Genomic DNA, 19,866 nt, shown 5'->3' with positions numbered 1-19,866 from the left:
AGTTTCTCTTTTCGTAATTTTTTTTTTCTCTTTCTTAGGTGGAGAAAAATATTAACAACATGACTGTTAAAATGCCTCATCAGTTATTCATCAATGGAGAGTTTGTTGATGCAGAAGGAGGGCAAACTTACAAGACCATAAACCCAACTGATGGCACAGTAAGTAAACAGTTTTTCTCAAAATATTATTTTCCATGTAAAAATGGATACTTAATGTATCTTGTAGTACACTTATTTCTACAAGTTTGTATACATTAGTTAGTTAGATAGACCTTGTAAAACACTGTACCTAAAAATTATTAGGTTCAATCCATATAGAGATTAGATTTGATAGCGCTAATTGTAACAATCCGCAGTGTGGCATGGTGGCATGGTGCCACGTAGTGGCGCTTATTTGTTTTTGGTGTGCATGTGCAGCGCTTTTTCGTTTTGGTCATCAATGTTTTTGACGCTGTGAAAGCGTATGATTATTGCGACACGTGATGGTGCCGAGCCCATTGTTTTTTTGGGGGGTTTATTTTAATAAAGTGAACCTGTGGACTTTCAGTTCTGTTGTTGCTCTTCCGTTTTTGCTGTCCCGCTGCGCCGTCCATGGCCATCAGCCACCGCGCATTACATGATGGTAACACGTTTGATTGGGGTATCACATGTAAAAGGTGTGTATGTCTGTCCTGCAGGTTATCTGTGATTTGGCCCTGGCGCAGATAGGCGATGTGGACAAGGCTGTTGCTGCTGCTAAAGAAGCGTTTGAGGAGGGAGAATGGGGCAAAATTAACCCAAGAGACAGAGGCAGACTCATCTACAAGTTAGTACGAGTTCTCGAGCTCCCAGGTTTAAACACCTTTACAATTACTTCAAAGCCATCGCAACGTCGGTAATGCATATGAAGTATAGCTTGGATGAATTATACCAATTTAGAGAGAGCTCAATGACAACAATTTCATCTACACTGGGCAGACTGCAGCTCCTATGAACAGAGTGATACACAGCACGGGAATATGCTGGCAAGAGGAATTGTTGCTTGCATAAATAAAAGTGGGACAAATGACTCAGATGGCTAGCTCTGCTAAAAGGCTAGCAGGCTACCCATACCGTCACTGATCATTGTCAACTTTCACTCCCTGGGCAATAAAATGGACTTACTTCGCCTAAGGTTGGGTGGTTCCAGGAGATGGGGAATTGTTCCATGCTTTGTTTGGAAATGTGGCTAAACGACAACATGCACTACTCAGCCTGCAAGATCGATGGACCACAGCTGTTTCAAGACAACCATGACTCCCGTTTGGCGATGAAATGTGGGGGTGTACTCTGTATTTTTCACCATGGGTTGGTGCAGAAACTATGCACTTACAATGAGCCATTTCTCTAAGGAAATAGAGCATTTGACTGTTAGATGCGACACTATTTGCCTCACAAGTTCTAAGCTCTTTAGTCACCACTGTTTACAGTCTTCCTATGGCTAATGCTAGCTACTGTAGCACAAGTAGGGAGAGAGGGCTTGACGTGGAAGTTGGGGTGAACATGGATAGTGGTTGAGAGCTTCAGACGTACAGCTTACAGATTCACCAGAGCCTAAATCTCAAAGAAACCAATGAAGCTAACTTTTTGGACTCCACCTTGAGTGGTAGATTCGTCGTGCTGAGCCACATCCTGAACTAGAGGAACTGCAAGAGTGTTGTCCTGGAGGAAGGGGGGGGGGGGGCAAAGGTGGTTGGTACCTTGGAATGGGGGTCATATCTGAGAAGGTGTTAGGCATGGAGTTGTGAGCGTAGTCTATCCAGGTGAGTTGATGCTACATGAAGCTGGATGAGACAGGGCCAGACAGGTGGACAGGGCTGGGGAATCCAGAAACACAAAGTTTAAAACACTCACACAGATTGGCTTTAGCCTCACATGCTTATACTCAATTGGTAGGTAAAAGGGCCTGTTTAGTAGAAGCACCCGTGGCTAAAGTCAAACTGTTTCAGGGTTTTTATTTTATGGGCCTAGATACCCCAACCCTGGCAGTGGAGCACCGTTCACCACTTTATATGCATTGCCTGAAAAGCTTGTTCTCTAGAAGTCTCTGGAGCACCTGGCGTATGTGTTGTTTTTGTTCAGAGCTGTCACTGGAGAATATCAAGATTTCATAGAGGTTAGAAAAGACAAACTTGCCAGTCATGTCGGGCAGGACGTGATCGGCTAAGGCCTGGAAGACAGCAGGGATGTTGGTTAAGCCGTAAAGCATGACAAGGCATTCATAGTGTCCGCTATGTGTGTTAAATGCAGTTTTTCCAATCGTCCCTCTCCGAAACTGGAGACATGGTCGCGGCGTAGGTTTGCTGAAGTGTGATGTGGTCTGATGCGTCCACATTTCAAATTGTTTTTGGTAATTATGGACGTCGTGTCCTCCGGGTCAAAGAGGGAAAGGACCATCCGGAGTGTTATCAGGACAAAGTTCAAAAGCAAGCATCTGATGTATAGGTGTGTGTTAGTGCCTACTGCATGGGTAAAATGCACATCAGTGAAGGCAACTTAAATACTGAAAGGCAGTGCCAATCCACATTTTGTGTGTGTTACACAGCAAGATAATAAAAGAGTACTAGACAGGCCTGCCAGCTGTGCGCAAAACATGACAATGGAGATTGTCGGAGTGTTGAGCAACTGAAGTTGTAAGATGGGAAAAAGTTCCACCTAAAAAGATTCAACAACTAATGCCCCTATTTCCTAAAGACTTATATCGAGCATCTTTGTCTGTCACAGCTTTTTTTTTTTTTTTTAATGGTTTGTAGACATCAAAAGTGGTGTGTCTGTTCTGTTGAATGCTGATAATAGGAATTCTGCTGTTTGGAGCTAGCAATTTCCTGATTTATTGTAAAATTCAGAAGACAGTAGCAGCTCTATTGGATGTGAACAAGCTGCCGGTTTTTATGGATGGTGTGGGACGAGCGGTCAGCACTCAGACTCAGGCGATGAGTGAACTCAATCGCAGAGTGCATGCGACGCTTGAGTCACTGCATAAAATGGTTAGGCTAATAACGTGGAGATGTTGTAGAATCGTTTTGAAGAATTGATTACCAATTTGGCTAATAGAGATGTGTTCTTGTTTTTAATCTAAAAAACCCAGAGCACTAACTTAGCAAATTGCCAGGTATCTCGTTTGTCTCCCTTTGATAGTTATTGTTAATTTTCATGTTTCTTGGATGGGTTGTGACTGTGAAGACAAATTCCTTGTGTGTTTACATACTTGGCCAATAAATCTGATTATGATTCTTGCATCTCTTCCATAAAAGCCAGATTTGTGGAGTGCATGACTTAGTTGTCCCATAAACAGAGTCCTGAGATGTGGATTTCTATACTCCTGCTGATTTCTACACTCCTGCTTCTCTGACCAGTGCTCTCCGAGCATGCTCTCCCAGTTTAGGTGGGCAGTCATGTCTTGGTAGGTCTGCAGTTGTGCCAGAGCCTACTTTTGCCATTTTTTGATGATAATTGGATAATGCTCTTTGGGATTTTTAAAGTTTGGGATACTCTTTACCATTTAATGTAATTAACCATGCTTTAAAATTCTCCACAACCTTATATCTGACCTGTCTGGTGGGTTAATTGAGCTTCATGAATCATGATGCTGTTGTTCATTAGTGTTTTCGCACAAACTGCTAAGCCTTCACAGAACAAGGGTATTTATATTGAGAGTGAATTACACAAATGTGGACTCTATTTATTTACTAATGAGTTAACTTCTGAAGGAAATATGATTGATTGATTGATTGATTGATTGATTGATTGATTGATTGATTGATTGATTGATTGATTGATTGATTGATTGATTGATTGATTGAATTTCAGGATATCACAGCACAAGGGGCAAAATACAAATTCAAACCACACTTTTCAGATTGACTGTATATTTGCTTAAAATTTTGAAAACCTCATATTTTTGTTTGAGTTCACAATTAGGTGCTAATTTGTTTTGGGATGTGACATAAAAACCCAACAACATATATTCAACTTTGTGATTGTAAAGTTACACAATGAGGTGTGAATACTTTGTCAAGGCACCATACATTGCACATGTGACAATTAAAGCACAGTACCTTTCCTTTCCCGGTGTGCCCCTTAATACAGGCTGGCTGATCTGATGGAGCAGCATCAGGAAGAACTAGCCACTATTGAATCCATTGACTCTGGAGCTGTTTATACTTTGGCCCTCAAGACTCATGTGGGCATGTCAATCCAGACCTTCCGCTACTTTGCTGGCTGGTGTGACAAGATTCAGGTAATAGCCCTGGGTGTGAAATAACTATAGATGAACACTATGAAATACATCGGCTTGAAAAAAGGATTCATACCCCTTGAGTTTTTTAACATTTTGGCACGGTACGACCACAAACAAATATTTTCATTGAAATTTTATGTGAAAGTTAAACACAAAGTAGCACACAATCATGAAGCGAAACAACGAGTATATCTTATTTCAAACTTGTTTTACAACTACAAAACTGAAAAGTAGGGTGTCCTCCTTGCAAAACAGCTCCTACATAAAATTTCAATTAAATAGATTTATGTTTGTGGTCGTACCGTGCCAAAATGTTGAAAAACTCAAGTGGTATGAATACTTTTTCAAGCCGCTGTAACCTCCCACCACACAGGTTCTTTTTTGTACAAAATGGGGCCATCTCATTGACACAATGCATTTTCTAGCCCCTTCCCATAAAAAAAACATAAACAATTATTGCCTACCCCCATTCCTTACCCTAACTTCAACCATAACCCAATTCAAACTAAACATTAAAACCAAGTCTTGACCCTCAAAAAGATGTCTGAGCAAAATGGGGACCTCCAAAATGTTCCCATTTGTAGGTGAGGTCCCCACTTGTCTGTGAAAAGTCAGAAATTTCCCCATTTTGTACCATATACCCCCCCCCCCCCTTTCACTCACTCACACACACACACACACACACACACACACACACACACACACACACACACACACACACACACACACACACACACACACACACATTTATCTTTGTATCATCGTGGGGACATCTCATTGACATGTTGTATTTCCTAACCCCTAACAATTTCAGGGTAGCACCATCCCAATCAACCAAGCAAGACCCAACCGCAACCTCACCTTCACCAAGAGGGAACCAATAGGGTAAGAATACATTTAAAATAGGGGGCCCATCAAATTCCCATCAAATCAAATTCCTTCCCCCAATTGCTTTCCTGCCTGTCCACATGTACTTGCTTTATTAAAAGAGCAAAAAAAGTTCTTGGCACTATCACGCATACAGTTGAGTACACGACGACTCAAGTCCACGGCAAAAGAAAAAGTAGACGAAACAATGGTGCCATACAGATTGTTACACAGGGAATGTATCTTGGTATTTTAAGCTTTTCTACAGTTAACTATAGGCATATAATGATCAAATCTTACCTTGGACACCATGGCAATGTATTTTTTTTAGGAAATATTAGGTATTTTGCTGGCTATTTTTCTAACGCGCAAGTAAAACATCCAGTTCAGTATAACCCCGCCTCTCCTCGTGTGGTTGCCGCGCCCCTCTCATCCTAAACCTTGCAGTTCAACCGCGCCTTATTTAAATGTGGAAATTGGATGGATGTTCAATTCTTCAATAAACATTTGAAACAAAGAAAAGAAAAAAATTCTTAGTGGAGAAGGAAGAGAGGGGAAGAGAAAACAACAACAACAACCCTGAGTGGGGCGCAAACCCGGGACCTTCTGCTTACAGGGTGAGCGCACTAACTACACCATTAGGTTAGGTTCAGTTAGGTTCAACAGTGCATACATTTTACTTGTAGTTTACACAAGTGTCAGCCACGGAACCTTTCTGGGAATTTAAGACGGCCAATTGTCATTGCACCTTGGCATTGCAAATGTGAAGGATAAATGATTGCTTTGAATTCATTTGGACAGAATATTTACTGATAAAGGCTACTTCTATAACTATCCTGCAAGCATGGACGTCTCAGAGAAAGTGGAAGTGTGTTTATTCCGCATAGGCGGTGCGGGGGTGGGTTCGTCCCTGATGATGTCATAGAGTGAGCACCCGCTCGTTTTCTCGGGTTGGGAGAGGCTGGTGCTTGGAAAGCAGAATGACCTAGAATTTCTCATACAGGGGCAAAATGAGGAAAACACCACCACTTGGATGATGTTTTTGGTGAGGAATTAGCATTTTAACATGACTAAAAGCTCCAAAAAGTCGATTTTCACGTTACTGTCTCTTTAAGTCGATGGGAAAATCTGCGCAGCCAAAAAAGTGCAGCTGTACGCCATTTCTGATTTAAGCACCCGGAGATTATGACCCAACATAATTTGTTTTGTATACTGTTATTGTTTTTGCTGTTTCCCGGCGACAGGCTTGCGGTGCTATCCATGTTCCTCGTCAATGTTCCTCTCATTGTAAAAGATTACGTGTTGGCTCAACGTTAAGGAATGGATGTGACTATTTTCACAACACAGATATTTTTAAAGGCGGAGGCCACCGAGGACTTTCAAGCGGCCACAACTGGTTCGGGCCACGACTGGTTTGGGGCGGACAATCTTAATTTTAATGATGAAGATATGAGGCAGGACACGTAAACCCATTTTGACCGGGACCGCATCACCGTGGTGCCCCCGAAACTCCACTCGAGCGCTCGTGGCCGGTGGATGGTGGACGCATGACGCGCTGAGCCGTCAACAGGCACAACTGCATGGTTTTGAGCGGACAAACTTAATTTTAATGATGAAGATACGAGGCAGGACACGTAAACCCAGTTTGACCGCAGGACCCCGAAACTCCACTCGAACGCTGTGGCCGGCGCAGGCCTACATGAACCGTGGGGCGGGTGGCGGGTGGCAGGTGGCGCGCTGAGCAGTCTGACGGCGGCAACGGACGGCGTGTGCATACACTGTAAAAAAACAAACAAACCAAAAAAAACAAAAGGCACGCTGTAAAAAAAAAAGCATGTTGTAAAAAATCCACAAAACAGCGAGGCCGCGAAAGATGAACCCGCGAGAAACGAGGTAACACTGTACTGTATTTCAGTTCAGCTCGTGTTAATACCAGAGGTGGACATTCCGTCAATATTGAAAGAAGATCCGTCAATCCGTAAATGACATTTTAATGATGAATGACGGATTGACGATTACAATGCGGTTAGCTTGAAATAATGATGGACTTACGATGACGGAAGGATGTCCCGACTGTTGATGATTGCCGAATGATGGACGCTGAAAAATTCTGTGACGCGCCCATCTCTGGTTACATGCCAAAAGACCCATTTAGCTAAAGTAGAAATAAAGTACAAATGTTTGTGGAAATTGTTACTTTTTTACGTTGAGCAAACACCTAATTTTTTTTTAGTGTGAGCAGTGATTCATGCCAACTTTGACGTTGTGTGCAAGGACCACTGAGAGTGGGAATTTACAACACCATAATGCAGGAGTTGTGTGCTCCCAGTGCTTCCTAGCCTTACAAACATACAACTTAACTTGTCGTGTTAACATGAGTAGCAGATTGCGTGAAATCTATGTTGGGATCGTAAGATTTAAAATATGAACTCTAAAATGCAAATTCCAATAGTATTGTGTCATTTGCATCAGTAGTCGAAACAGGACATAGCCACCCCAACATACACAAGTCCTCTGTTTCACCGGAGATCCTACTGACAAAAATTGAGGGGGGAGATGGATCAGGACAGATTTTGAAACTACATCCCCCCTGTCCCCAATACCACCTGTGCCCTTTCTTACTAGCTGTCTTGGGATGAGAGGCAGGGTACAGCCTAAACTGGTCGCCAGCCAATCACAGACAAATAAATGAATGTATTTTTAAAAATTAATGCATTTTAATTATAGTTTGTTATCCAAACGGGGATGGGAAATAACAGAGTACAAATACTTTATTAATCTACTTGAGTAATTTTTTCAGTTTTTTGTACTTCCCTGAGTATTTTTTACTTTTATCCGTTACATTTTAACATGAGTAGGCCTATCTGTACTTTTACTCAATACATTTTCAAAAAAAGGTAATTACTTTTGTTTCTAAATGTATGAAAACAATTAAAATACTTGACCTGGAAGAAAAAGCAGCAATGTCTCCTGGCTCCGCCAATCATATGAAGTGTTACACAAGGTCTTGTGATTGGCTCTATGACATGCTATCACATGACATGCAATTGGCTAGATTATAACAACCCGTAAATATGAAGGCAATGCGTGCCGCCACTACAGGGGATAATTTTTGTTGTTGTTGAAAACTTAATATTTTCTATTTTAATTATGAACAGTAAATTTGCCTTAAATTGGCAAGTTTCAAAAATATACAATTTATGCCACACAGTGACACAAAGATTGATTGTAATATTTTGTTACAGCTAGTACATTCATGAAACCTGACTAAATTAATCTACAGGTGTCATTAGTATCCATAAGGCAAGGGTCATTGTTGAGTTAGCCAAAAGGGCAGCCAACTGAAATTAGAAAATCCAAATGGTCGAGCTGATCACACCTGTGTTTGGATGTTAATCCAAAACTACAGTAATTAAGACACTTGGATTGCCTCATTTGCAAATAAATGGTGAGACTAATCCGGCCACTGGGCTGCCCTTTGGGTATTCTATGTAGAAAAGCCCAATATATATATATATTAGGGAGGGGCAAGTACCTACATACATTTTGGTATAGGAAAAGGGGGATAATTTGAAAAAGGTACATAAATCTTGGCAAAACCACCATTTTAACTGTTGACATGCCCCACTACAGATGATAATTTGAACTTGACAAGAAGAACGCTGCAGACTGCCAGTCAACAATATAAAAGAAGGTTAAATTATGTCATTGAGGAGTGGACCAGCAACATGAGCAAGTGATATACAACACTGTTGACTTGCCACAAGGCAAGTCAGAGAGTCAACTGGTCAATGTATACACAGATTTGCTCCATTAGCTAATATTTTTCAAATTGACATAAGAGCAAACATCCGGTAAAATACTTAATTTTACTAACTGACTACTCGTCAAGTACATTTCAGAGCCTGTTTTTTTTTTTTGTTTTGTTTTTACTTTTACTTGAGTAATTATTTGAGTGAGTACTTTTAACTTTTACCAAAGTTGTTTTTTTAAACAGGTAATCATACTTGTACTCAAGTAGAGAATGTCAGTACTTTCCCCATCTTTGGTTCCAAACAATGCAGAACCTTTAGCTGCTTTTCCATTACAGGTTCCCAGTTCCGCTGTGTATATATAATTATAGGAATATAAAATAACCTATATAGGGAGTGTCAAATTGCCCACCCCTGGTATAGAGGATAAGGTAATAGTGGAAGTGCTTTCAGAAGAGTACCTTTCCTGTCCTTCTTGTTTTAGAGTGTGTGCCATTGTGATTCCTTGGAATTATCCTCTGATGATGCTGGCTTGGAAGACTGCAGCATGTCTGGCAGCAGGCAATACAGTTGTCCTAAAGCCTGCACAGGTTATCCTCTAAAATATGATATAGCCATACAGCATTTGTTTGCTGTGTAAAAATCTTAATTTTTCATTTTCAGGTCACTCCACTGACAGCGCTCAAGTTTGCTGAGTTGGCAGCAAATGCAGGATTGCCTAAAGGGGTGATTAATATTCTACCTGGATCAGGTAAGAGAATTTTGTTGTAATTTTTTTAATGCTAATTTCCAGTTACAAGTATAATACAAAAAAGAAGAAAATAAATTTTTGCATTGTTGGGAAACAAATGCAGGGAAGCAGGTAGGCCGGGAAGTGAATAGAATTCCTATAGTATTTATTCAAAAGAACAAAAAAAGCAAACAATATATGTGGATATATCAAAAATATAAAATAATTAAAGTCCAAAAACAACATTCAAAGTATCAAAACAAACACTAGGAATAAGACTCAACTTGAACAGAGACACTTGGACAAGGACTGAACGGAAACAGGGGCCTCAAATCAAGACTCAAATCCAGAAATGTCGCACGCACAAAAAAATCCAGATGCACAAATCTGCGCGTCTGTTTAATCCAAGCACATTTCTTTTATACATCTCAATCAATGCGGAAATGTTGGAGTACCAGAGGCCTCCCTCTCCACGCCCGTACATAAATAGGCACACTTGTATAAACAGGGCTTGCGGGTGGAAATAATTATGATGTATGATGAGATATTATCTTATAAAGCCATGAGGCATGAATGAAAAAACAAAAACAATGTGTGCATGGAGACGCATGTAAACAAAGTGGAGTACTTGATATGATATTGTCAATTCTACTATTATTGTATTTTCAGTATGATCCCTCACGCCATATTCTCTGTGTGGACGCACAGCCACACATTTCCTGTATGGACATAATGCACATAATGAACATACTGTACATTCACGGACATGCTGCCACATGGACACGCACACTCACACTCAAGGGACCACAATGGAAATACGCCCATGGCTTTATTGTATTTTTAAATACTTCAATTAATCAATCAGTCAATCAACCACAACAATGCAACTTACAGATCACAGAGGATATTTACCATTTCAAAATCAACTTGTCAACAATCTTTAGGCACTCTGGTGGGTCAACGACTATCTGACCATCCTGACGTCCGAAAACTGGGGTTCACGGGTTCCACAGAAATTGGTAAACACATCATGAAAAGGTAAGAGGTCAGGCCAAATTTTCTAGCACATCAAATAATTCTGACAATTTTACAACCTTTTTATGTATGTTGATTGTCATCCGTCAAAAGCTGTGCAATCAGTAATGTTAAAAAAATATCATTGGAGCTCGGAGGAAAATCCCCCCTCATCATCTTCGGTGACTGTGACATGGATAAGGCAGTGCGCATGGTATGTGCATTTGTCATTATTGTAGCGCCCAGTACAGCGATAAAACTACTGGGTGATGTATATTTCAGGGCATGAGTTCAGTGTTCTTCAACAAGGGAGAGAACTGTATAGCTGCTGGCAGACTATTTGTGGAAAACAATATACATGACGAGTTTGTGAAGAAAGTGGTATGTGTCCTTTATTCTCTTTGGGGGTTACGTTATTATTCCTTTAATGTGTGAGGACCGGGGTTTTAGACTTGTGTGTCTTAAAAGTGCCTTGATTTACCTTTAGTCATTAACTCATTCACTCACCATTTTTACTCAAGCAGCCCCCTTCACTCCTGGCTGTTTTACTGTATTTTGACTGATTTTGTAAGGCCCACAGAATATTGTGTTCTATTGCTATAAAAATCTGGAACCTACCCAAGGAAAGATTAGAGTCTCTTCTTTCATCAAGAAAAAAGTATATTTGTATCCGATTCCGTTTTGCAGCAATTAGCATTGGAATATAGCTAAGTTTCATCATTATTCACAAATCTGCAGAAAACACTGGCAAAAAGAGCTAGTTGCAACATGGCGCTGGCTGATCTCTTATACTCTGCTAAAACCTGCTGGCCGTTTTTTGTAATAAATACCATTGCTTTAAGTGACCTCTTCAAGTTAGAAGCTGCATTAAAGCCTTCTGTATGCTTTAGCACCACCCCCCCCCCCCCCCCACACACATAAAAAACGTATAAAATACATTTTGGGGAGTGCAGGACAAAGTATTAGAAAATGTATTTATACGTTTTTGGGTTTGAATTAGTTAAATAGATATGACCTGACTTGAAATGTACTTTTATCAGACTCACACTTGCTTTTTGTGATTTCAGATTTGTGCTATATTTGTATATGTTTTGTTTTATTTTCTCCCCGCGATATTTTAATTGCTTTGGTTAAAACAGTCATGCCGCATAGACAGCTGTTCAGATGTATTGGTTATCTGAAATAGTTGATGGGGTCATAACACAAGTTGGAGCAAAATACAAATAAAATCACATCAAAATATATATATTTTTTAGGTTGAAGAGATTAAGAAAATAAAGATTGGTGATCCACTGGACCGCTCAACAGATCATGGCCCTCAAAACCACAGAGCCCATTTGGACAAATTGGTGAAATTTTGTCAGACTGGTGTCAATGAGGGAGCCACCCTGGTTTATGGTGGCAAACAGATAGATCGGCCAGGTAAGGCACTGCACTTTCTAGTCGTGGCTGTTTGTACAGGCATCAATTGAATTATTTTATTGCTGGCAGGTTTTTTCTTCGAGCCTACTGTATTCACTGATGTTCAAGACCACATGTATATCGCTCAAGAGGAGTCATTTGGCCCTGTCATGATCCTTTCCAAATTTAAGAGCAGGTAGGTTGTAATCACAGATTATTTCACACATAGAAACAACTTAATGATTTAATCGTGCTTCTTGCCTCGCCCCATTTTGTTTCTTTGGTTTAGTGAAGTGGATGACGTCCTGAGAAGAGCTAACGCTACTGAGTATGGCCTTGCTTCAGGTGTTTTTACACAAGACATTAACAAAGCTTTGTATGTCAGTGACAAACTCAATGCTGGTACAGTCTTTGTCAACACATACAATAAGACAGATGTGGCTTCACCATTTGGAGGCTTCAAACAGTCTGGCTTCGGCAAAGACCTGGGTAAGAATTCTTGAAAACTGTTTCAATATTATGATAGATTTATTATTATGAAGAGGACTCTATTCTATTTTTACCATGAGCATTTTTTTCCCCAATACACACAACACAAGTCAAATGCCCATAACCTCCATGGGGTCCACATTTTGTGGGAACGGATGCATTTGTCAGTCATCACCTTATCGTGGTGGAGGGGTTTGTGTGTCCCAATGACCCGAGAAGCAATGTTGTCTGGGGCTTTATGCCCCTGGCAGGGTCACCCATGGCAAACAGGTCCTAGGTGAGGGATTAGACAAAGCATGGCTCAGACAGACCCCTTATGACGAAAAATAGAAATGGATCTTGGTTTTCCTTGCCCGGACACGGGTCACTGGGGGCCCCCTCTGGAGCCAGGCCTGAAGGCGGGGCTCGAAGTAGAGCGTATGGTGGCCGGGTCTTCACCCATGGGACCCGGCCGGGCATAGCCTGAAAAGACAACGTGGGTCCCCCTTCCTATGTGTTCACCACCTATAGGAGGGGCCAAAGGGGTCGGGTGTGTAGCGAGCTGGGTGACGGCCAAAGGCGGCAAATTTGGCTACAGAAGCTAGCTCTTGGGACATGGAATGTCACCTCTCTGGCGCAGAAGGAGCCCGAGCTGGTGTGTGAAGCAGATAAATTTTGACTAGATATAGTCGGACTCTCCTCCACACACGGCTTGGGCTCAGGTACCAATCCTCTCGAGAGAGGCTGGACTCTCTTCCACTCTGGAGTTGCCCACAGTGAGAGGCGCGGAGCAGGTGTGGGCATACTTATTGCCCCCTGGCTTGGCGCCTGTACGTTGGGGTTCACCACAGTAGACAAGAGGGTAGCCTCCCTCTGCCTTCGGGCGGAGGGACATGTCCTGACTGTTGTTTGTGCATATGCACCAAACAGCAGTTCAGAGTACCCACCCTTTTTGGAGTCCTTAGGGGGTGTGCTGGAGAGCGCTCCCCCTGGGGACTCCCTCGTTCTGCTGGGGGACTTCAACACTCACGTGGGCAATGACAGTGAGACCTGGAGGGGTGTGATTGGGAGGAATGGCCCCCCCAATCAGAACCCGAGTATGTTATTAGACTTCTGTGCTCGTCACGGATTGTCCATAACGAATACCATGTTCAAATGTAGGGGTGTCCATATGTGCAGTTGGCACCAGGACACCCTAGGCTGCAGTTCGATGATCGACTTTGTAGTCATGTCATCGGACACTCGGGTGAAGGGAGGGGCGGAGCTGTCAACTGATCACCATCTGGTGGTGTGTTGGCTCTGATGCTGGGGGAAGATGCCGGTCAGACCTGGCAGGCCCAAAAGCACTGTAAGGGTTTGTTGGGAATGTCTAGTGGAATCCCCTGTCAGAAAGAGTTTCAACGCCCACCTCCAGTAGAACTTCTCTCTTGTCCCAGGGGAGGCGGAGGACATTGAGTCCGAGTGGGCCATGTTCCGCGCCTCCATTGTTGAGGCGGACAATCAGAAATCAGAGCTGTGGCCGTAAGGTGATCAGTGCCTGTCGTGGCGGCAATCCTCAAACCCGCTGGTAAGGGATGTCGTCAAACTGAAGAAGGGGACTCCAGAGGCAGCTGACAGGTACCGGCTGGCTCAGTGGAATGCAGCTTCGGTGGGCGCTAAGGCAAAAATTCGGACATGGAGGAGTTCGGTGAGGCCATGGAAAACGACTTCCGGACAGCTTCAAAGAAATTCTGATCCACCATCCGGCGTCTCAGGAGGGGCAAGCAGTGCAACATTAACAGTGTGTTAGTGAAGATGGGGTGCTGCTGACTCGGGACGTCGTGAATCTGTGGGAAGAATACTTTGAAGACCTCTTCAATTCCACGGACACGTCTTCCTTTAAGGAAGCAGAGTCTGGGGACTCTGAGGTGAGCTCTCCTATCTCTGGGGTCGAAGTCACTGAGGTGGTTGGAAAGCTTCTTGGTGACAAGGCCCCGGGGGTGGATGAGGCTCTGGATGTTGTGGGGCTGTCGTGGTTGACACGCCTCTACAACATTGCGTGCCTCTGGATTGGCAGCCCGGGGTGGTGGTCCCCCTTTTAAAGAAGGGGGACAAGAGGGTGTGCTCCAACTATAGAGGGAACACACTCCTCAGCCTCCCTGATAAGGTCTATTCAGGGGTGCTGGAGAGGAGGATCCGTCGGGAAGTCGGATCTCGGATTCAGGAGGAGTAGTGTGGTTTTCGTCCCGGCCGTGGAACAGTGGACCAGCTCTACACCCTCGGCAGGGTCCTCGGGAGTGCATGAGAGTTTGCCCAACCAGTCAACATGTGTTTTGTGGATTTGGAGAAGGCCTTCGACCGTGTCCCTCAGGGAGTCCAGTGAAGTATGCTTCGGGGGTATGGGGTACTGAGCCCCCTGATACGGTCTGTGTGGTCCCTGTACGACCGGTGTCAGAGTTTAATCCTCATTGCCGACAGTAAGTTGGATTTGTTCCCAGTGAGGGTTGGACTCCGCCTAGGCTGCTCTTTGTCACAGATTCTGTTCAGAACCTTTATGGACGTAATTTCTAGGCACAGCCGAAGCGTTGAGGGGGTCCGGTTTGGTGGCCTTAGCATTGCATCTCTGCTTTTTGCAGATGATGTGGTGCTGTTGGCTTCATTAAGCCGTGATCTCCAACTCTCACTGGAGCGGTTCACAGCCGAGTGTGAAGCGGTTGAGATGAAGATCAGCACCTCTAAATCCGAGACCATAATCCTCAGTCGGAAAAGGGTGGCATGCCCTCTCCGGGTCGGGGATGAGATCCTGCCCCAAGTGGAGAGGAGTTCAAGTATCTTGGGGTCTTGTTCACGAGTGAGGGCAGGATGAAGCGGTAGATCGTCTGCAGTGATGCGGACTCTGTATCGGTCCATTGTGGTGAAGAAGGAGCTGAGCCAAAAGGCAAAGCTTTCGATTTACCGGTCGATCTACATTCCTACCCTTACCTATGGTCACGAGCTGTAGGTCGTGACCAAAAGAACAAGATCCCGGATACAAGCGGCCGATATGAGTTTCCTCCGCAGGGTGTCCGGGCTCTCCCTTAGAGATAGGGTGAGAAGCTCGGTCATCCGGGAGGGACTCAGGGTCAAGTCGTTACTCCTCCACGTTGAGAAGAGCCAGTAGTGGTGGCTCGGGCATCTGGTTCGGATGCCTCCTGGACGCCTCCCAGGAGAGGTGTTCCGGGCATGTCCCAAGGGCAGGAGGCCCTGCGGACGACCCAGGACACGCTGGAGAGACTATGTCTCTCGGCTGGCCAGATCCACCACACCAGCATCTATCGAAACTCAGACACAATCTGCTTCTTCCTCAGGTCATTGAATCTATGGAGGCTGGTGTCTGTGGATCTCACTCTGCTTCGTTTGTCCTTCCTTCCTTTCCTCAGTCTCTCCTTTGGTCTCTTGAGGTCTCCCTGATTTGTTGGAATTTAGATGTTTCTGGGGTTGGTGAAGAACTCTGGTTGGTGGCCCGGTGGGTGGTGTCTGGTCGGTGCTGGATTTCACTTTCCTTTGTTTTCTTTGGTCCTTCCTCGGGTCTCCTGACGGCGGTGTTCGGTTTAGGTGAACGGTATGGGATTTTTTAAATAGGTTTTTGGTGAACTAACGAATACACACACACACGCACGCACACACGCACATACACATACTCACCCACATACAAAAAAAAAGGAAAAAAAAGAGCAATGATGATGACATTACTGAATGAACAATACTGAGCTCTGAATAAAAGAAAAAAAAAGAGATGGGGGAGCCCACCTCAGAGTCCCCAGACCCTGCTTCCTCAAAGGAAGGCGTGTCGGTGGAATTGAGGAGGTCTTCAAAGTGTTCTCCCCACCGATTCACGACGTCCCGAGTCGAGGTCAGCAGCACCCCATCTCCACTATACACAGTGTTAATGGCGCACAGCTTTCCTCTCCTGGGACGCCGGATGGTGGACCAGAATTACTTCAAAGCCGTCCGGAAGTCGTTTTCCAATGGCCTCATCGAACTCCTCCCATGTCCGAGTTTTTGCCTCAGCGACAGCCGAAGCCGCATTCCGCTTGGCCAGCCGGTACCTGTCAGCAGCCTCCGGATTCCCACAGGCCAAAAAGGCCCAATAGGACTCCTTTTTCAGCTTGACGGCATCTCTTACCGCTGATGTCCACCAGCGGGTTCGAGGATTGCCGCCACGACAGGCATCAACCACCTTACGGTCACAGCTCCAATCGGCCGCCTCAACAATGGAAGCGCGGAACATGCGGCCCGCTTCCCTCGGGATAAGGGAGAAGTTCTGCTGGTGGGTGTTGAAACTCTTTCTGACAGGGGATTCTGCCAGACGTTCCCAGCAGACCGCAATCCGATGACACGACTACAAAGTCGATCATCGAACTGCGGCCTAGGGTGTCCTGGTGCTTAATGCACATATGGACACCCTTGTGTTTGAACATGGTGTTCGTTATGGTCAGTCCGTGGCGAGCACAGTAGTCCAATAATAAAACACCACTCGGGTTTAGATCGGGGGGGGGGGCGTTCCTCCCAATCACACCCCTCCAGGTCTCACTGTCATTACCCACGTGAGCGTTGAAGTCCCCGAGCAGAACGAGGGAGTCCCCAGGGGGAGCGCTCTCCAGCATACCCTCCAAGGACTCCACCTGCTCTGCGCCTCTCACCGAAGGGCAACACCAGAGTGGAAGAGAGTCCAGCCCCTCTCGAGAGGCTTGGTACCAGAACCCAAGCTGTGTGTGGAGGCGAGTCCGACTATATCTAACTTCTCAGCCTCGCACACCAGCTCGGGCTCCTTCCCTGCCAGAGAGGTGACATTCCATGTCTCCAGAGCTAGCTTCAGTAGCCGGGGGTCGGACCGCCAAGGCCCCGCCTTTTGCTGCCACCCAACTCACTGCGCACCGACCCCTTTGGCCCCTCCCACCGGTGGTGAGCCCATGGGAAGGGGGACCCACATTGCCTTTTCGGGCTGTGCCCGGCCGGGCCCCATGGGTATAGGCCCGTCCACCAGTCGCTCGCCTTCGAGCCCCACCTCCAGGCCTGGCTCCAGAGGGGGGGCCCGGTGACCCGCGTCCGGGCAAGGGAAACCAAGATCCAAAGTTTGCATTCATCATTGGGGTCTTTTGAGCCATGCTTTGTCTGGTCCCTCACCAAGGATCTGTTTGCCATGGGTGACCCTACCAGGGGCATGAAGCCCCAGACAACATAGCTCCTAGGCTCATTGTGACACGCTTTGTTAAAATGCCTGTGCTAAATAGGTCTAAATATTTTATTATAATATTATAATTTTAATTAATTATAATAAATGCAGGGCGGCACGGTGGTTGACTGGTTAGCCTCCCATTGCAGAGGACGTGAGATCGAGTCCGGGCTTCGTCCTTCCTGGGTGGAGTTTGCATGTTCTCCTCGTGCTTGCGTGGGTTTTCTCCGGGTACTCCGGTTTCCTCCCACATTCCAAAGACATGCATGGCAGGTTAATTGAACACTCCAAATTGTCCATAGGTGTGATTGTGAGTGTGGATGGTTGTTTGTCTTTGTGTGCCCTGTGATTGGCTGGCAACCAGTTCAGGGTGTACTGCGCCTACTGCCCGAAGCCGGCTGTGATAGGCTCCAGCGCCTTTGCGACCCTTGTAAGGAATAAGCGGTTAAGAAAATAGATGGATTGCGTTTCGGTTTTCAGTAAAGCATTTCTCATTTTCGGTTTTTGGTTTCAGCCCATAAAATTAATTTCGGTGCATCCCTAATATATGTATATATACAATATATATATTGTTGTTTTTATTTCAATTTCTATTTATTTCTTTGCATTTAATTTTTTATTATTTTTTGTATCTGTTTTTATTTTCACTTTTAGTCATTTATATATTTATTTTTAATTTTGGCAGTACAGGCAGTCCTCGAGTTACGTCATACGCAACCTGTCGTTTCGACTTTACAGCGCCCGTGCCTTGTCCGAAGCACCTTCTTTTTCGTAAATTTTCCACAGTAATCATGCCATTTTAAAGTTATTTAAAGTTGTGTTGTTGTTACCTCCAGCAACGGATGTCCATCGAGCAGGTCGGCTCGCCATCAGGCACGTCACATTTCCGTGTTTAAGTTTGAATTAGCTCCGCTCTGCCGTCTGTCAGCAATGAATGTCTGTGCGGAAACTATTATTATAAATATTGGTTCCGGCTCTTCCGGGTCGCACAAATATGTTTTTGAAAATTACTGTACAAAGCATTTTGATGTAAATATCGTCTTTAATGTTGAAATCCGATTTAAGCCGAAATTCAAGTAACATCGCCAGCATCGGAACGTAACTCAAGGACTGTATTGGTCCTCCATAGTTAGCGTCCCGAGTCTAAAGTGAAGGCACATACTTTCTAGGCTCATCTCGCCTCCTACTTCAGCTTTTTCGCTGTCGCCAATGTTGTTGTTGTTGTTTTTTGGGTGGGGAGAGGGGGATGTGTGCACCGCTCAAACTTTTGAGGCCCCCTAGAGCGGGTTTAGTGAACTGGTGCTGCAGCAAAGTGAGTGACCAAAAGGTCTACAATTGGCAGAATAAGATGAAACTATTAAGAGTTCTGATCTTGGCACACATCACAGCGTCTCACAGAATCGCCTACTCGATGGCCAACCCATGCCAAAAACGCAAAGTGATTGACAGAAAAATCTTCTTTTTTTTATTTTTATTCTGGTAGACCCCTGGGATCAGCCCAGGCAAGCCCATTGGTAAAGGCGGCCTGGTGTTATGTGTAGGCTTGTGTGTCCCCCATGTCCACTCATCTAAGGGTGTATTCAGACCAGAAAAGTCCTTAAAATCGGACTTAAGGACTTTTCTGGTTTAGTCCGGACCAAAAGCGAGCTTTCTTTTTTTCGTTTGGTACGGTTCATATTCACACTGTGCTTTTTGCAAGTGGACTATATTGCGTAAACATGTCGACCCGCGTGACAATCTGTGCTCCCATAGGACAAAAATGATGAGGGCTGAACGCAAAACGAAACCCATAAATAGAGGAAAACATGAAATTCTGACGTGCTGCATTACTGATCTGCATATTTGTACCGTTATTAGATGTAAGATATTTGCCATTGTCAAGATCAGTTCTTTCAACGGATGTTCCGCAACGCTGTTTCTAATTTTAGAACAGTGTCGTCGATTGCCTGCAGTAAACCAAAGGAGCCGTTGCACTCCGCGTGTCCCGCCCCCGACCACAACATGCTTCGCGTGGCATAACACAATACGGATGATTATCGTAGCAATAATTGGATCGTTGTTGTGACAAACTAATAAAATAAACGGCACTGAGGGAAGTTGAAATTCCTGCAGTCACCGTTGGAGGCACAGCGTTTGATTTTACTTATAGTTTGGAGAAAACAAACGGTTAAAAATCCTCAAAT

At 44.5% G+C, this 19,866-nt stretch overlaps 1 protein-coding gene across 2 annotated transcripts in view; it reads left to right on the top strand.

Annotated features, from left to right (window-relative positions):
• Nucleotides 1–19,866, top strand: part of aldh1l1 (aldehyde dehydrogenase 1 family, member L1) — a 72,923-nt gene that overhangs the window by 32,637 nt on the left and 20,420 nt on the right. For both annotated transcript variants that reach the window (XM_086086444.1, XM_086086445.1), the window contains 12 exons: nt 39–158; nt 677–804; nt 4,107–4,257; nt 5,072–5,142; nt 9,361–9,466; nt 9,540–9,627; nt 10,551–10,644; nt 10,735–10,834; nt 10,903–11,001; nt 11,877–12,042; nt 12,112–12,217; nt 12,311–12,510. In XM_086086444.1, the coding sequence (XP_085942570.1) occupies nt 39–158; nt 677–804; nt 4,107–4,257; nt 5,072–5,142; nt 9,361–9,466; nt 9,540–9,627; nt 10,551–10,644; nt 10,735–10,834; nt 10,903–11,001; nt 11,877–12,042; nt 12,112–12,217; nt 12,311–12,510 (1,429 nt within the window). The remainder of the gene's footprint in view (nt 1–38; nt 159–676; nt 805–4,106; nt 4,258–5,071; nt 5,143–9,360; nt 9,467–9,539; nt 9,628–10,550; nt 10,645–10,734; nt 10,835–10,902; nt 11,002–11,876; nt 12,043–12,111; nt 12,218–12,310; nt 12,511–19,866) is intronic.

The sequence above is a fragment of the Leptonotus elevatus genome, chromosome 10 (genome assembly GCF_054856555.1).
Source record: "Leptonotus elevatus isolate MCC_2025b chromosome 10, RoL_Lele_1.0, whole genome shotgun sequence".
In the NCBI taxonomy this organism is placed as follows: Eukaryota; Metazoa; Chordata; class Actinopteri; order Syngnathiformes; family Syngnathidae; genus Leptonotus; species Leptonotus elevatus.
Note: the sequence above shows the minus strand (reverse complement) of the source record. Positions and strands in the feature narration are given on the sequence as shown.